Source organism: Tribolium madens, unplaced genomic scaffold (assembly GCF_015345945.1).
Source record: "Tribolium madens isolate multiple individuals breed KSU strain unplaced genomic scaffold, Tmad_KSU_1.1 Scaffold_1;HRSCAF=32;Tcas5.2_LG8, whole genome shotgun sequence".
NCBI lineage: Eukaryota > Metazoa > Arthropoda > Insecta > Coleoptera > Tenebrionidae > Tribolium > Tribolium madens.
In genome coordinates this window covers 5,461,653-5,477,207 of record NW_025400984.1, presented here as the reverse complement: position 1 = coordinate 5,477,207, position 15,555 = coordinate 5,461,653, and the positions used below count along the sequence as shown (strand labels likewise).

Sequence of the window (15,555 nt, the reverse complement as noted above, 5' to 3'; positions counted from 1 at the left end):
GTTCATATATCGCAGTTTTAGGGTGCTACAACAGCACGGTTTTTCCAGAAATTGTGATAATTACAATTGTTTAATTAAATGAAACAGACTTTAATAAACCTAAACTTTTCATTAATTCTGGCAAGGCTGACTAGCCCAACGTGAGAAAAATTTAGTACTTAGATACAATTACGGACACGGAATTTTGGACATCAAATTTATGTCAGTTCAAAAAATGTCAATGTAAGTGTCAGATTTTATTGATTAACGTTTGAAACCAAAATTTGAAAGTTTTAGTTAAAACTTATTTTTGGCGTAAATTTCCTAAAACAATAATGCCCGCAGTACGTGTTTTTCTAAAAAAAAATATTTTGATTTGGTGTCATTTTTTCTCTAGATGTCAGAAAAAAATAAGAAATACGAAAGTAAGGTTAGTTGCACAGAAGGCCTGTTTTACATTTTTATGACAATCGAATGACAAAGCGTTAAAAATCCGTGTCCGCAATTTTACTCGTGAGTAGCAAAAAAAAAAACTGTGGCTCATTAGGAGTAAAAATAACTGAAAGTTGAGAATCAAGTCACGTGGCCGTGCAAATGTCGATAAATAAAGTCGAAAGTCACTTTTCAGAATAATGAAGCGATTTCCACTTTGTAGATCAATTTCGTGAGCGGCAAAAATGATTGTAACAGTTTTTTTCGATGCGGAAAGAATACTGATAGCGGGATTATCCTTAATATCCAAGTGATCAATACAAGAAGAGCCGTTTGAATTTTTATTAGAAATGTATTGAAATAGAAACGACAGAAAATGGAAATCCTTTATTTCAAATAATAGTATCTTGAATCTCATCAATTGCCTATTGTTTGAATATCCCATGTAATGTTTTTTTAACAATAACGCGAATGTATTTATCGTTTTCCTAGTATAGTACATATTCATGTGATTTGATTTTTTTAGGTTTCTATTTTGCATGGTAGAATAATTTGAGGGTATAAAAAAAGATTAGAGTTAATTACTTAAGCGTACTACTGTAGACGAATAAAAAATCGACCTCATCCATAAACCACCCCTTAAATAAATATTCATAGTACAAACCTCTAAAAATATTTCATGTAAACAAATAAATAAAACAAACAGAACCGATATCGACCCGATAAAACCTGAAATTCCCTTCTTGAAGGACAAATCACTTACGTTTTGTCCCTAAATGGCCAAAACCCCTAAAGAACCATCTTCCTTGACACCAACTTAGGTAACCCCAATAACAAACCTAATGAATAAAAACGACCTCGACGCTATGAAAAAGTGGCTTAAAAGGGCCAGTTAACGTCGGACTCGATAAAATAATGGTCACGTACTCGAAACGTTGTCGTTTGCCGTTTTCATTTCGTAAAATATTACCGTTGCGATAATGAGTTTTTGCAGTGACTTATTGAGGTAACACACGAATTGCGACGATTCAAAACCACGGTGGTAACCGCGACGATAACGTTGGAAATTTGTCACGTGGACGTGACACTGGTGGAAATCGCTTTCAGAAATAATTATGCAAGAAAATGAATTCTCGGAAAAATATTTCGTGTTTTTAGAGTCGACATGTAGTCGTCATGGTGATATACGAACTCCATGTCGATAAATTCACACTGACATTTGTAACATTTTTAATGTTGCCAAAATTGGGATTTGATGTTTGCCAAGCCTCCTACGATTTATTGCCACGGATATTTTTACAGGGCTAAATGACATTTAAACAGAGTAATAGCACTCCAATGTAAAAAGGGTTAAATATTGTGTTCATTTTGTAAAACTGGCAACAATGTTTTTAGCTTTCTCTAAGTTTTAAGTGCATTTGAACAACGAAAGTTGCACTTTTACACTAAAGACCCTGTTTACCTACCTATTGGTTTAATGTGCCTTTAATAGAAAAATCGATTTTGCCGACTTCGGAATTCAAGAAACCGAAAATAAATTTAAAAAACGCAACCATCAATCCTCAAACTTTTAAACAACTTTGTAAAACGGAAGTTAACGTTAAAAACTCATTTACTTTGGTTTCAAAAGCAACACTTGCAACTTTTTCATCACGGCAGCAATTAATTTTAATACATTTTTAATTTCTGATAAAAATGACAATAAAAATTTATGAGTAAACTTTCAAGAACAATCGCTTTTAATTTCACGTGTTTAATCAAAAGATAATCAATCTTGAGCTAAAACAGTTATTTAATTATCAGATTACGAAAGTTTAAATTTAATCCCATAACAAATATCTGAAATTTTGCAATACAATCGATAGTTATTCTCTTTTGTCCGTTTAATATAATTATAATCCTATTTGCTTTGTTTGAAACTTCCATCAATCTAATTAGCCATGATAAAATCGTTTTTATTAATTATTTAAATTAGGTGCGTTTTTTGTATTAGGAATAAAATAATAATTTCAAGGAAGCGGCAAATTGTATATTTATGTTTTTCCAGCAATTTCGCATTACAAACATGCACATTTTTTTATCATAATTTAAGCAACGCAAAAAATTCAAATTGTTGTGTCATCAACTCATTACACGTCAATGAAACTAAAGGTTAAATTAATTAAACAAAAATTCCAGAGCAATAACGCATTAATGTCGATATTTGACACATCTAAATTATTAAACAAAAACAATTTTTCGTTGAAATAATTTACATTGCGTAATATGTAATTGAAATCATTTTTTTTACTCACCTGTATATTTAATTCCAAATTTTTCCATTGGCAAAACCTCGTATATTTTTCACTGAAAAAGAAAAAAATCGTTTTTATTATTTCGATACAAAAATAAAGTACAAAAGAACCGTTCGATGTCTAGCTTAGGTATCCTGTGGAATCTCTTATCCACAAGCTAAATCTAATTTCGCTGGACATTGTGATGAAATAAATTGCGCGATTAATATCGAATTACACGGATAGAAACGGACTCGGCGAATAGTAATTGAGGCGTTCGCGTGAGAGGATTTTAATAGTGACACGAAGCTTAGAAATGAACGAGTACTCCGAAAAACCATTAGAAATCGAACGGAAAGAAAAATAAAATAATGAAATAAATAAAAATAAATTTAACGTTACCTATCTCACCTTTCTAAAAATTTCTTGAACGGTTCGTCCCTTAAATGGTTATAAATTTCTTCTATGTAAGGCTGAAAAAGAATAAGAAATGAGGAAGTGTATTTGTAACAACTTTGCAAATGTATCTAAGTAGACACGAGCTGAATTTTAATGAACAAGAATGTGTCATATTTAGAGCAGCAGTGGCGTGCGAGTAATGGAAAAACTTTTAATTAGAATCCACTCTGCGAAAAAATAGAAGGAAAGTCGTGAAATTAATCTTATACTAGAAGCTGCTCACCTCAAACAGTGTGACGGGAACATCGTTCTTCATTAGGTGCTTCTGCACGTGCTGGAGGCACTCCTTCGAGTAGTCCTGCAACGAAAAAAAATCCCCTAAAAACCAAATTATTCGTACAATTCGCTGACGCTTCTCAATTTCGCCTCTAGCAAATCGATATTTGAAACACCCTTCCCTCTCATCATGCACAAGAAAAGGTCGCTTACGTGAGACCGTGCCAGGAGCTCCTTCATGATGAAGTTGTCGTAGATGTCTCTCGCTTGTTTCATTCTCTCTTCGGCACTTTCTAGCTTTTCGTACGCTTTTATCTGCAAACAAGAGCACACGAATCACAATCATGTTGACGTAATCGGATCAAGTGTACCACAAGACACACACAAGTTTCGTGTGCAAAGCTCCAAACTCGCAAATGAGTTTATCATTAGAAATAAGAGGACTTGCATGGAACGTTAGACACAAGAGCCGGAGGATTTTAGATTGGAGTGGAATTTGCATCCCACTTCCGCCCCGAAAAAAGCAATTCTTTTCGATGCAGAGGTGAACGAGTTCGATGGACTTGCAAAATACACATCAAGCAAATAAAAATGCCACAAAAAAACGATTCCTCTACAAAAAAATGCAATATTTTACTCCAAAATTAATTTTTATTAAAGAGTCTTGAATTTTGTAGAAATGGATCCTTTTCTAGCAGTAAGATATAATTTTGTAAAACATTATTTAATAGTGTCGGTAACTCGGTATGTCACAATATGGCACATAAAAGCGGAACGGATCATGTATATCATATGACAGTGTTTTTTGACTTTTTTTTCATTTTTAATAAACTAGAAAGCATAATTATAGCCCCACATGCATTAAAAAAATTACATGCTCTTTAGGACAGCAACCTTTTAATTTTTCAGAACAGTTTATGTTTTAATCAGTTTTATCTTATTTTATAATAAATATGCATGCACTACTCGCATACTATTGATTTCAAAGAAAAACCTTTTTTTCAAAAACCCTCATTTGATATTTACAAAAAAAAACAAATGACGATGTAAAGTATATATTTTACAATTGTCCATGGAAAGGTTTAAAGTATTCTTAAATATGTAACAGCTTTTTGGCTATATCCCGTTTATTACCTATAATTTAATTAAAAAATTACTGGAAATTTGCTTTACGTTCAATTAAATTTGACCTTACCCCCCGTTTAATTTTTTGACAATATCACCCCTCTAAATCCCACCGCCTCAGCCCTATCTTATCTAATCTCATCTGAAGCCTTGTTCACACTGCCTTCTCTTCGAAACGGTACAACCACCCCATCCAATTTACTCCACTTTGCATTTTGTGATAAACCTTGACCCGAAAATCTCGTCAGCAATTTTCCTCTTTGCACCGAATGCATGAAACCTCCATCCATTATTAATTTCAACAATAATAAAAAACGATAACTACAGTCACAATCAAATCGCCGGAAGTCTTATTGAATTTCGGATTCGCCTCCGGTGTTCTCGATTTTCCGCGACCTCACATACTTTCGCGAACTTTCCCAACGATTTTTCCCTCGACCAATCTGTGACAGGTTTAATCGCGCCGTACACAGATGACGCGACGCTTGAGACAATCGAATTATCGAAAAGACGCCAAAGAATGGAGAAAATTTCAATGCTGGCTCGGAAAAACTCTGACAGTTTTTCCATTTTTCCGACAATTTAATCCTTTTATTTTGTTCTCTACTCATTCGTAAAGTAATAATTCCGCTCGTTTTATCATAGTTAATACTTAAATGCCCCAATTTTCTTAATTTTTTTCAAGTCACTGCTCCCATTTTGCTTGAAGGTCCAATAACAAAAATGTTCAAACAATTTTGTTTGTACAGCAAAATGCCAACAATAGCATTAATTTTGTATGATAGTGTACAAACTGGCTCATTTTCGACCTATCTACATTTTAATAGTTTCAATTGTTCAAAATTAACGAAGATACGCTGTAACAATTATGGAAAATATTTATTCAGCAACAAAGTTGAACGTAAATGTAAATAGAAAATAGTCGGCAACAAATAAAAAGTTTATTTCGTTCGAGAAAATTTAACAAAGCTGTATTTACGCAAAGAAAATTCTCTTTTATATTCGAATATTAAAATTCGCATTCAATACATATTTATATCAATTTTTACATTCGCGAAATATCAGATACCGAAATACGAATGTATTGTAACATTTTCACGACCGAGTGAACAAACTGTTGGTGCATCTCTAACAGTACAATAAAACGTAATCGTCATTTTAAAACCACTGAATAAAATCGAGCTTAAAAGACTGTAATGAAAATACGAGTAAAAAAAAGTGAACCGGCGCATCCACCAAAAAGCGCTCTTTTATAACCTCTTTTAACTTCCAAATGAGCTTGCTTTTAAATTCAAATAAATCTACTTAAATTCAATTCATAAAATAATTAATTAGCTTATCGGGGAACGGAAAAATGTAATTAGAAAATCGGATAATTTGCGGTTTTTCCGTCCGGAATATAATTACGTCTTAACTTTAGCCAAAGTGTCAAACTTCTCCAATGAAGCGCATGTGTACTTCCCCTAAACTAGATTAAATTTGCATTTGTATTCGCCGACTGTGAATCGAATCTAAACTGTATTGAATGCCGGTGCGGAATTTATAGTCCTGAAACTGCCGACTTTCATTAGTTTGAAATTTCGGCTCGAAAAAAGCCCAATTTGTGGTCTCGTTAAATCCGATGATTTCTTGCATGAGTAAGACATTAAACATTGTTTGGAAGTCAATAAAATGGCAACATGTGCACCTGGTAGGTAACCGTCAATCATAAATTTAATAATACCCCTCTTTGTTTATATCTGAATGTTTAATTTATGGCGAGTTTATAGGAGGAGGTAAGAGCTTTATAACCACTTTTCTCCGAGATTAAGTACACCGGTTATAGCTTTATAGTCGGTGTTTTCTAATGTTAGGTTTGAAACGAAATTAGACTTAAAACAATAAAAATTTGAACGAAAATTTGATGTTTTTTGGTAGTTGGTAACCAATTGACCGTTACAAGTACCAAAAATATTTTTGTTATTTGTCTTAAATTTTACTCATTCGGCAATAAAACAGAAATGTTCGTTTTTATAACTGTGCGTGGTTGTGTAAGAACAAAACAGCTTATTTTTACTCGTCATAAATATACGCAATACAGGTAATTACATACGAATATTAAAAAGCATTTTCGAAAATAACACACTCAAAGATATTAACAAATTTCCGACTATAATACAAATTTTGAAATAATGTGTAGGTAGAGTCTGGTCCACTATTTTATCTGTCTAAAATACGAGAGTTTACAAAAGACAGTGTTAGGAGAATAGCACCCGTTAATATTATCATCGATAAAATCCAGAAGTGAACGGATTTGAGGGTTGATCGTCCATTCTTAAGAATTAGCCTCGGAGGGTCAATCGAAAGTACCTAACGATTTAATGCTATTGGCCGACCCAATTACGATAACGAAACGGTCCTTGTTTGTCGATTGTGAGTTGTGCTTTAGGTCAAGATAAGTAAATGGGTTGTTACATAAAATAAAAATTGTCTGCAAAAATTTTTCTCGATAAGGTTATTCGTCATTTAAAATGCATCACTTCTGTTAAACTCTCTTCAAAATACGAGTATATAAAAGAAAAGAAAAAAAAACTAAACACAAAATTTTTTTTGAGATAAATATGCAGGTTGCGTTAGTTTTGGTAGCAAACATTTATATTTTTGCGGTTTCAGAACGAAATTGAAGAAACTCTAACTTCAAATTAAAATATAGAGGTTGTTTCAGAACTCGCACCCCAGAGAAAAATGTCAAGAAAGATAAAGAACCAGGAACATGAAAAAAATGTTAAAAAAACTGTATCTATAAAAATTTCTAAATTATGGGGATCTAAATTTTGCACTTTGATCCTATTTATTTCTGTTGGAAAAAATATTTTCCATATTTTTTTGCTGTAGGCAATTAAAGGAGGAAACAAAGAAGCTGTATTCTGAATTGTATTTATGTTTAACGTTATTTGTGGCTTTTATTGACAAAGGTTTTGTACCTTTAGAGTCACGATAATTCTAAATCTTTTTTCAATAAAATTTTCTCAAAAAAGTACAGGACTTGTAATTTACTCACAAAGGAGAACGCACACTTTATATGGGTTTCTAAAGACCACTCAAATATGGATATTTTTACATCAATTGACGAGTCTTAAGATAAGAAAATATTGTTACCATTGATGCGACAAAACGCTAACTTTATAAATAAAGGAGTTATTTGCAAAACAAAATTAAAATGCTGCCATTCACTTTGCTTTAGTTGGAAAGAAAGATGTAGATCTCGCTTTAAAGATGGCCTTAGAGTTTAAAAGTTTAGCTTAAAAACATTGTCATAAAAATCTACATCCGAAAATGATAAGAAACATATGATGTTTCATTTAAAAAAACACAAGTTTGAATTGTAACTTATTTTTGAGACACGCTGTATAGTTGCAAATAATTTTAGGCGATGGACTAGATTAGCATCTATCAATTTCCTATATAAATGTTTTAAAATTTTATCGTTTAAAGATCAATATTGGACTTTACCAACTCGCTGGGACATCCTGTATGTATTTTCCAGCATGTAGTCATTTGATACTATTATAAAATTTTGTCGGTCTATCACTCTGTAGAATTGTTATAATTTTAAAATAATGATGTCACTCCCCTAAAAATGTCTCATTTACGCACAAATATCTATGTGATTTTACGTATCTATGTATGCCATGTAATTATCACAACCCTCCCCTGACATTAAGGGTAGATTTCAGATATGTAGCACGTCGCGTCGTGCCTTTGAGTATTCCCTTATAATGACACGTAATATAACCGAATCGATTGAGTGATTTTTTTTTAAGATGACGCTAACAATAAGTTGTGAACTTGCAAAAATGTACGCTTCCAGTTCCAGTACCGTAACTGTCCGCTTTACAAAATGAAACCGGCAAAAATCCCCCATATATCTTGTAGCTGCCGGAATTGTCCAATTCCACAGGGTCTTATGATAATACAAAACCTCCTTAATCCTTGTTACTGACAACACCGAACTAATCCGGAGTCGTATACCACGCTACGTTCTAAAATATGAACTTCCCATTAAAAACACAATACAGGAATTTCCGTGCGAGAAAAATAGTAAATAAGAGCAAAGCGCGTTAATAGGAATTGAAATATTTAGTAGTTTTTAACGGCGTACAAACCCACAGGTCAACGTTTTAATTCTGGAATCGTTTAATAATAGATGGTACGGTTTGCACCACCCTATACATCCGGTTAATGATTCAAGAGACCGCGGTTTCGTGCCCCTACCAACGGCACGACATTTCGGTTCAACGAACAAGGATAATTAAAGGAGAAAAATCTTCGTAACGATATGTAAACAAGATGGTAAAGTTGGAAGTTTAAACAAACGTACGAAATTAGAAATAAGATATTTCGTCTGCGGACGAGACAATTACACATTTCTTGAGATAAAAATTTGAATGAAAAAAACAAATAAGTGATATTAACTTTTATTGCAAAAAAAGAATACGTGTGACTACCACCACCTCCCAGAAAAATTCGAAACCATCCGGAAGGACGTGGAAAATGACCGTCGAGCAACTTCACTTTGCGATAATGCGACAACAAATATTTACCAAAAAAGCAACGTTGAATGTGTGCTATTTAATTTAAAGAAATTACTTCTCCTAGTGACACAAAACAAAAATATTAACGTCACTCTAATTGAAAGTGATTAGTAAGGCTCGGATTATATGCAAAATGCATATTTCTTTTTAAGAGGTATATCAACAAAATTGTAAGTTTTCTATGCATATCTAACGTTTTTTGATTAAAATAAGCCAATTAAAAAATGCATATTTTGCATATTTTGGCACCTTCGTGTATATTTTAGTAAATATTGCATATTTGTGCATATTTTTTTCAAATTACAAATTTCCGATAAAAAATTTCAGTTCATGTTAAAAAAAAATGGACGGTTTAAGAAAAATGATCCAATTACAAAATATTTTAAAGAGAAAACAACCGGTAATTCGTAAGCCGGACTCAAAAAATTAGTATCCTGCTGAATATTTCCTTTTAAATTCGTTTTATACAGGGTGAATATGAAGTATCGAACCAAGCGGTTTTTTTTAATCATTTGTTTCCAAAAGATAATAATTAATATAAATTAAAGTAATATAAAAAAATGATTTAATTTTGAAAACAATTTTTTTTTATTTTTGAGTTATTCGATTTTTGTTGTCAAAATTACAATTTATATTAAAAAAAAAAAATAATTCAATATAAAGTAGATAGTTGTAATCCCTTAGATTATGACCTTCATGAGAAAAATGGTTTTTTTCAGTGGGTTGTCATTTAAAAAAAATAGATATTTTTGTAGAACTCAAAAGCAAATAAAAATTTCGAAAAATTTTATTTTTCATAAAACACTACATTTTATGAATTTAAGAAATAAACAATTTAAATAAACAATTTAATTTCACCTGGTATAAAACGAATAAATCCTTCTATTCGGATAAGTAGTTTCTTGCAAATGAATTTTAGCAATTTTAGTTTAAACTCATGTGATCTGAAAAGTACAGATTTCTTAAAAACGCTTAATTACTAGGTTATAGAAATGGCTTGTTTGAGGCAAAATCAATTTATTTATTCTCTTTTGTTCATCGTGTACAGTTCAAGATGCCGAAAATACAAAGTTTAGTGTACTCGAGGATAAAAATTTATCTCAACTTTGATTTTTTATTGTTAAAAATTTTGCATATTGATGCATATTTGGCATATATTAAAGCATATTTCTTAATATCTTGTGCATATTTTTGTGAAAATACGTGCATATATATGCGCATATTTTACAAATTTTTCGTGCATATAATCCGAGCCTTAGTGATTAGAAGCTCGGCTCATTCGACTAAACTGGGGATGTTTACGATTACACTTCACTTTTCAATTTACTTAAATAATATCAATGACCGAGCTGTTTAAGTCCCGTTGGGGCTCTTTACAACCATTTACATCGTAGTAACACGTCGACATGGAAAATTCTATAAATAAATTTCGAGCGTCACGGCAACCACGCAACAAAACCATCAAATCCACTCATGGTTCAAAACTCTTCATCTTGATCCACCATCTGGCAGATTTCCATTCCGTCGCACGTGTTTCGGTTTTCTCTTACTCCAACTTCTGATTACGTTTCGATGTAGTGCCGTTTAAATTCCCGTGACGTTTTTCCGGAGGAAAAACCGACGAAACTCTGGAGAGTTGTGCTCTAAATGGCGTATTAATGTCATATTTGATCAGAGCACTTGCCGCTTTCCGAACTCCGGGCTTACACGTAATTTCAGCAACTAACTTGGTAATCGGCACACCTACCCGGATTCTCTCTCTAATCCAGACGCGTCTTCAAACCCCCACTTTGCATTCGGAAAAGTAAATAAAATATTCCTGAGCGTGGGATTTTTGGCGCAACGAAAGACAGCAAACTTAATCCTGCGAATTGAGTGTAACAGACGAAAAACATGATTTCATTTAATAAATTCGCAATTGAATCGCGGTTTGTTAGTAAACACTTTAGTTCTATTTGTAACTTGAACTGAATTGCAACTAGTTCCTTCGGTTCTATTTTAACTCGAGTATTTTTGAGTTTTGACTAATCTGAAAGCTAAGGTCAATCTTTTATATCACTCTTTGCAAATTCCGGCCTTCAAAATTAAAATTTCGAAAACATTTTACAAAGCGCATTAAAAATTAAGTTATTTAAGTCGACACAACACACCCAAAACGTGGATTAGAACGTTTATTTATTTACATAAAAACAAATTGTTTTTTGTTCATTTCCTATTTACTCTGTAAATGTTGACAACTGAAGCAAACAGTAGGTACGCTATTGACATTTTAAATAAAATTGTTTCACACACACCATACAATAATCTTCATGACAAAAATTATAATTAAAAAAAAAATCTTAGATCAACCACTCCACTCCAAATCACAGAAATCAGTGTTAATATTGTACAAATCGTTAAAAACCCCACGTGATTCTGTCATTGATAAGCTTTCCCCTTATCTAAATGCAGTGAGCGAGGCAAACACGTCAGGGGCCCCGAGATAAGCCGTTTTATTTGAAAATTTATGGCGAACGCTATGATCAACAACAGTCAGCATTGTTCCACGAAAAATCTCCTGAAACTTCTCGATATTCCAAAAAGAAAACCCCCGACCTCACAATAGACCTCACCGTCGAGATCTTTGCTTCCGCCATTCTAAAGGATGCAAAAGAATGATTGACGTCTTCCTGAAAGCTTTTGTGCGACATAAAGAAATCCGGATTGTGACACTGCAGACGTGCACCTTATCACTTAATCAAATTAAAAGGAAGAGAGAGGTAATGGCGGCACTAGCGCCATATTTCATCCAGTAAAACAAGTTTCAAAACTTGTTAACTAATCCGTGTTTCGACACAGTGCCTGTGTAGGTTGACTATAAGCGAAAATAAAACAGTACTGCAATACACATTTGGTTTTTTATGCGACCGACGCTCTATAAAACAGATGAATTTTTATGCTGCTATCATAAAACATAAATTGGGCGGTGCCAGCTAATAATGCCACAGGGACGCACCGCGTCAATTGTACTGATTTTGAGACGTCATCAATACTAATCTCATTAAGAGTATAAATGATCTCTTTTCATAAAAATGTCTTGTACTTTTATGTACCAACTCAAATTGTAAACAAATTTGATCTCTCAGGTTAGTTCTTCTAAATCTATTACATTTCATTGATTTAACAAAATTGTGTTAAAATTGGCAAAAACAGGCACGGAAAACAGTGTCCTTATATAAAAAATCACAAAACGGTATTTTTTTTTTAGATACCACCGAAAATCATTACCTCAAATGTTGCCGACTACTAGGAATGTAAACTTTGGAATAGAGTACTCAAAAGGTTCAAACGACGCCAAAGTGGAGGTTGCATCCTCTTCAGGGTGTCCCACCTAAGACTTTCGGATCTAATATCTCTGTTATTTTATTTATTCTAACAAAATTTAAAATGTAGATTATTTAGTAGGTAGAGATAAATATCGTATTACTAAAACTAAAATTTCACATTCTAAAGTTAAAGTCCTTTTAATTCGATTATGAAAGTGGCCCTAAATTACTTAAAATTTATATAAAATTATTATTAATCGCCAATGCATACGTAAAAATCTGTCCTTGAAAGAGGTCCCGCTTATAAAAAAAAAAATAAAATTGTGTTAAAAGTGGCTGAAGATGCAAAAACATGGGCGGCTGTAAAAAAAAGAACGATATTAACGAATTTTAATCACCCCTGGCTGTCGGGCGACAATGACAATTTATTGTTTCTTTAGCTTCAAAAAGTTAATGACATAATACCGTAATTTAGAAACTGAATTTATTAGATTAACCAGTTACAACAAAAGGTGCTCGAAGGTACCACCATTATTAGTATCAATGGTTCTAAAAATTCTAAAGGTGTTCTAATTTAATTTACCACAGGTTTTTAAGGTTTAACAAAGTGGTACTTGAAGAGTGGTTTAGTTATTTTTTTTTGTGGAGGTCTTTTTCAGTGCTTAATCATGTAATAGTAGTTTCGCTTAATTTTAGATTAAGAAAACATGTGTTAAAATATTTTTTTTGTCTTGAGGACCTCAAGTTGATGTAATTTTAATAATACTAATTGAATCTCCACTTTCTAGGTTATCTACATTTTAATTTTTACAAAAATCTGTTGGTAAATAACTATAAATATTCGGATAAAGCAAGTTTAGTTATTTTGACTTCTTTTGAGCTGTACCTGCACTTTAACGTACAACTCCTGGGTACGAAAAATTTGTCATCAAAAAAACTTCACCTATAGCAAAACAAAAAAAAAAGACTGAGTCTGTTGGCAACAGATTTGAAAATATTTCTGTTAATAATTTGAAACACTGCAACCGGTATGGTTTTGCATGATAAATACTTGACGTACAACCCCACAAGATTGTTGAATTGTTCTTAATCAAAAGCGTACTCTAATGGTAAGCATGATTACCAACATATTCAGTCATTGTGGATCAATTTGTTTTATATACGATACGGTCACTAAAAACTTTAAATACTCCAACGTGACACGACAAATGTAGACATTTACTTATCGTGTAACTTCTCTTTTCAAAGTATCGAATTGTCCTCACATGTGATCAATAACATGTTGTGATCGCCTCTATTGTAATATTCAAACCGCGCGATATTGTACCACTTTCTTATCATTTGTTGTCATTTCAATTAAACTGACAATACACAAACCATCCAATCAAATAATTTCATTCGATATAAATCAGATATAAAAGTTGTTGACAAGTGCACTTCGTTTCCTCAAACATCCCATCCAGTCCCAGTAATCCAACGAAATAACAGTATTTTGTGTTGTTACGCTCTCTCTTCACATGTTCGTTTCATTATTGCATTGTTATTATCGTAAACACAGTACTCTCGTTTCAGTGTTAACGAAATCTCTTTGTTATTACATGCGGTGTCGGATGTGGCACATTTTATAGTGATGAAATGTTCGAGGATTCAAAAGACGAAGAAGAGTAATCCCAAGCTTCCAATTACGACAAAGAAAACACCCATGGAGTGTATCACAGTTGATGAAAGATCTTCGAGGCTCGGCCTTTATTTATTTTACCGACTGGACAAAAACATTACCCCCACTTGAAGAAAAATATAATTAAATCGGAAAAGATTTCGATTGAAATTATTTCCGATGAGATTTGATCTCTCCTGAACTAAATAATAAAAATCAGTCTAGACGGTAATAAACGGGTAGAAATAGATGCGAATTGTTCTGCAAATTGCGATTGCCATTTTATTACTTTCGGAGAGCACAGCAAAGCAGCTTTTAAAAGCTTAATAGTTCTACATTCGTAGAAAGAGAAAAATTAATTTCATTTTTAGCATCACTTATGTGGGAAAAAAATCACTTTTGCATCACTTAAAAAATAAAAAATACAGCTTGTAGTACTATTCCATTGCTTTGTTTTCAGATCCATCTTAAATTACTAGGTACTACGTTTCCATCTTCATACATTACACAATAATGTAAATTAATGAATTGTTTTTAATCCACACGCCGATTTTTCTACGTCACTGAAATACGAAAATCCATCATTCATTCACTTGAAACAGGAAACTCTAAAGTCCACACTAAACGAGTGAAAAATCTAGAAAATCCTTTCAAGACTTGCCTCGAATACCAATTATCCAAGAAAAATCAAATCTCATGTGACAATTTCAAGAAATTCGTTGATTAATATTCGCATTGTTATTTCATCGACGCAATGCACACCTGTTGAAAACGTGGCGAGTTATCCTCGGTGACGATTTAAGAGCCTGCCACCTGGATCAATAACGCAGCAGGACCACGAACTCCAGTCAATAACAAAACACACACACACACCGAAGGGTTAATATGGTAGACACGTGACTTATCACACCTGAATCGTGACGAAAAACGTCACGTACGTCACGCACAAAATGCGATCGGAATTGATCAGCGAGAGGAAAAACAGACAACACGATAACCGGAAGTTTAATCCTCTCCAGACTCGAATCTGAGACGGTCTCGTTTAAGTTAATTCTGTGGGTAATCAGGAAAAATACAGTCGATTTGCTTGGACTTTTTCCAAAAAACTAATCGATGAGAGACTTTCGCCTAGAATTAGCCGACTGGGATGCGCGCAAGAACTTGAAGGAATTTATTTCGGATGGTCGGAGATTACTTAATGAGAGTTTCGCGGACTCGGGGGGGCTCGTATAATCAACTCAATTCAAGTACCTGAGCTCGACGAGCGCTCGAAAGCCGCATCTTCGACTTCCAAAGGCCTTCATTCATATTTAACAGTCATATTATACGACGCAGAGGAAATAATTCAGACCTCGATCGGCTATGAAGTATGAAAGACCACCCCATTAGTACTTCAATTCGAATTTTTTAAATCGGCGTTCAGAATTTTATAATCGGTAATTTTATTGGTTCAGGATCATAATTTCCAATGACCGATCTGAAACTGAAAAGTTAACAAAAAGAATAATATACGTACATGATCAAAATATTGTTTT

The 15,555-nt window shown here is 33.0% G+C and overlaps 1 protein-coding gene across 2 annotated transcripts in view; it reads right to left on the bottom strand.

Moving 5' to 3' along the window:
- LOC123004261 (G protein-coupled receptor kinase 1) overlaps positions 1-15,555 on the bottom strand; it is a 50,995-nt gene that overhangs the window by 9,315 nt on the left and 26,125 nt on the right. Inside the window, exons 1-5 of one of the 2 annotated variants that reach the window (XM_044397435.1) lie at positions 15,272-15,399; positions 3,573-3,674; positions 3,367-3,441; positions 3,096-3,157; positions 2,706-2,757 (exon numbers count right to left, since the gene is read on the bottom strand). In XM_044397435.1, coding sequence (XP_044253370.1) covers positions 2,706-2,757; positions 3,096-3,157; positions 3,367-3,441; positions 3,573-3,674; positions 15,272-15,328 — 348 coding nt within the window. In that variant the 5' untranslated portion in view covers positions 15,329-15,399. Of the gene's footprint in view, positions 1-2,705; positions 2,758-3,095; positions 3,158-3,366; positions 3,442-3,572; positions 3,675-15,271; positions 15,400-15,555 lie in introns of those variants that run through there. The other variant, XM_044397434.1, reaches the window with a different exon arrangement.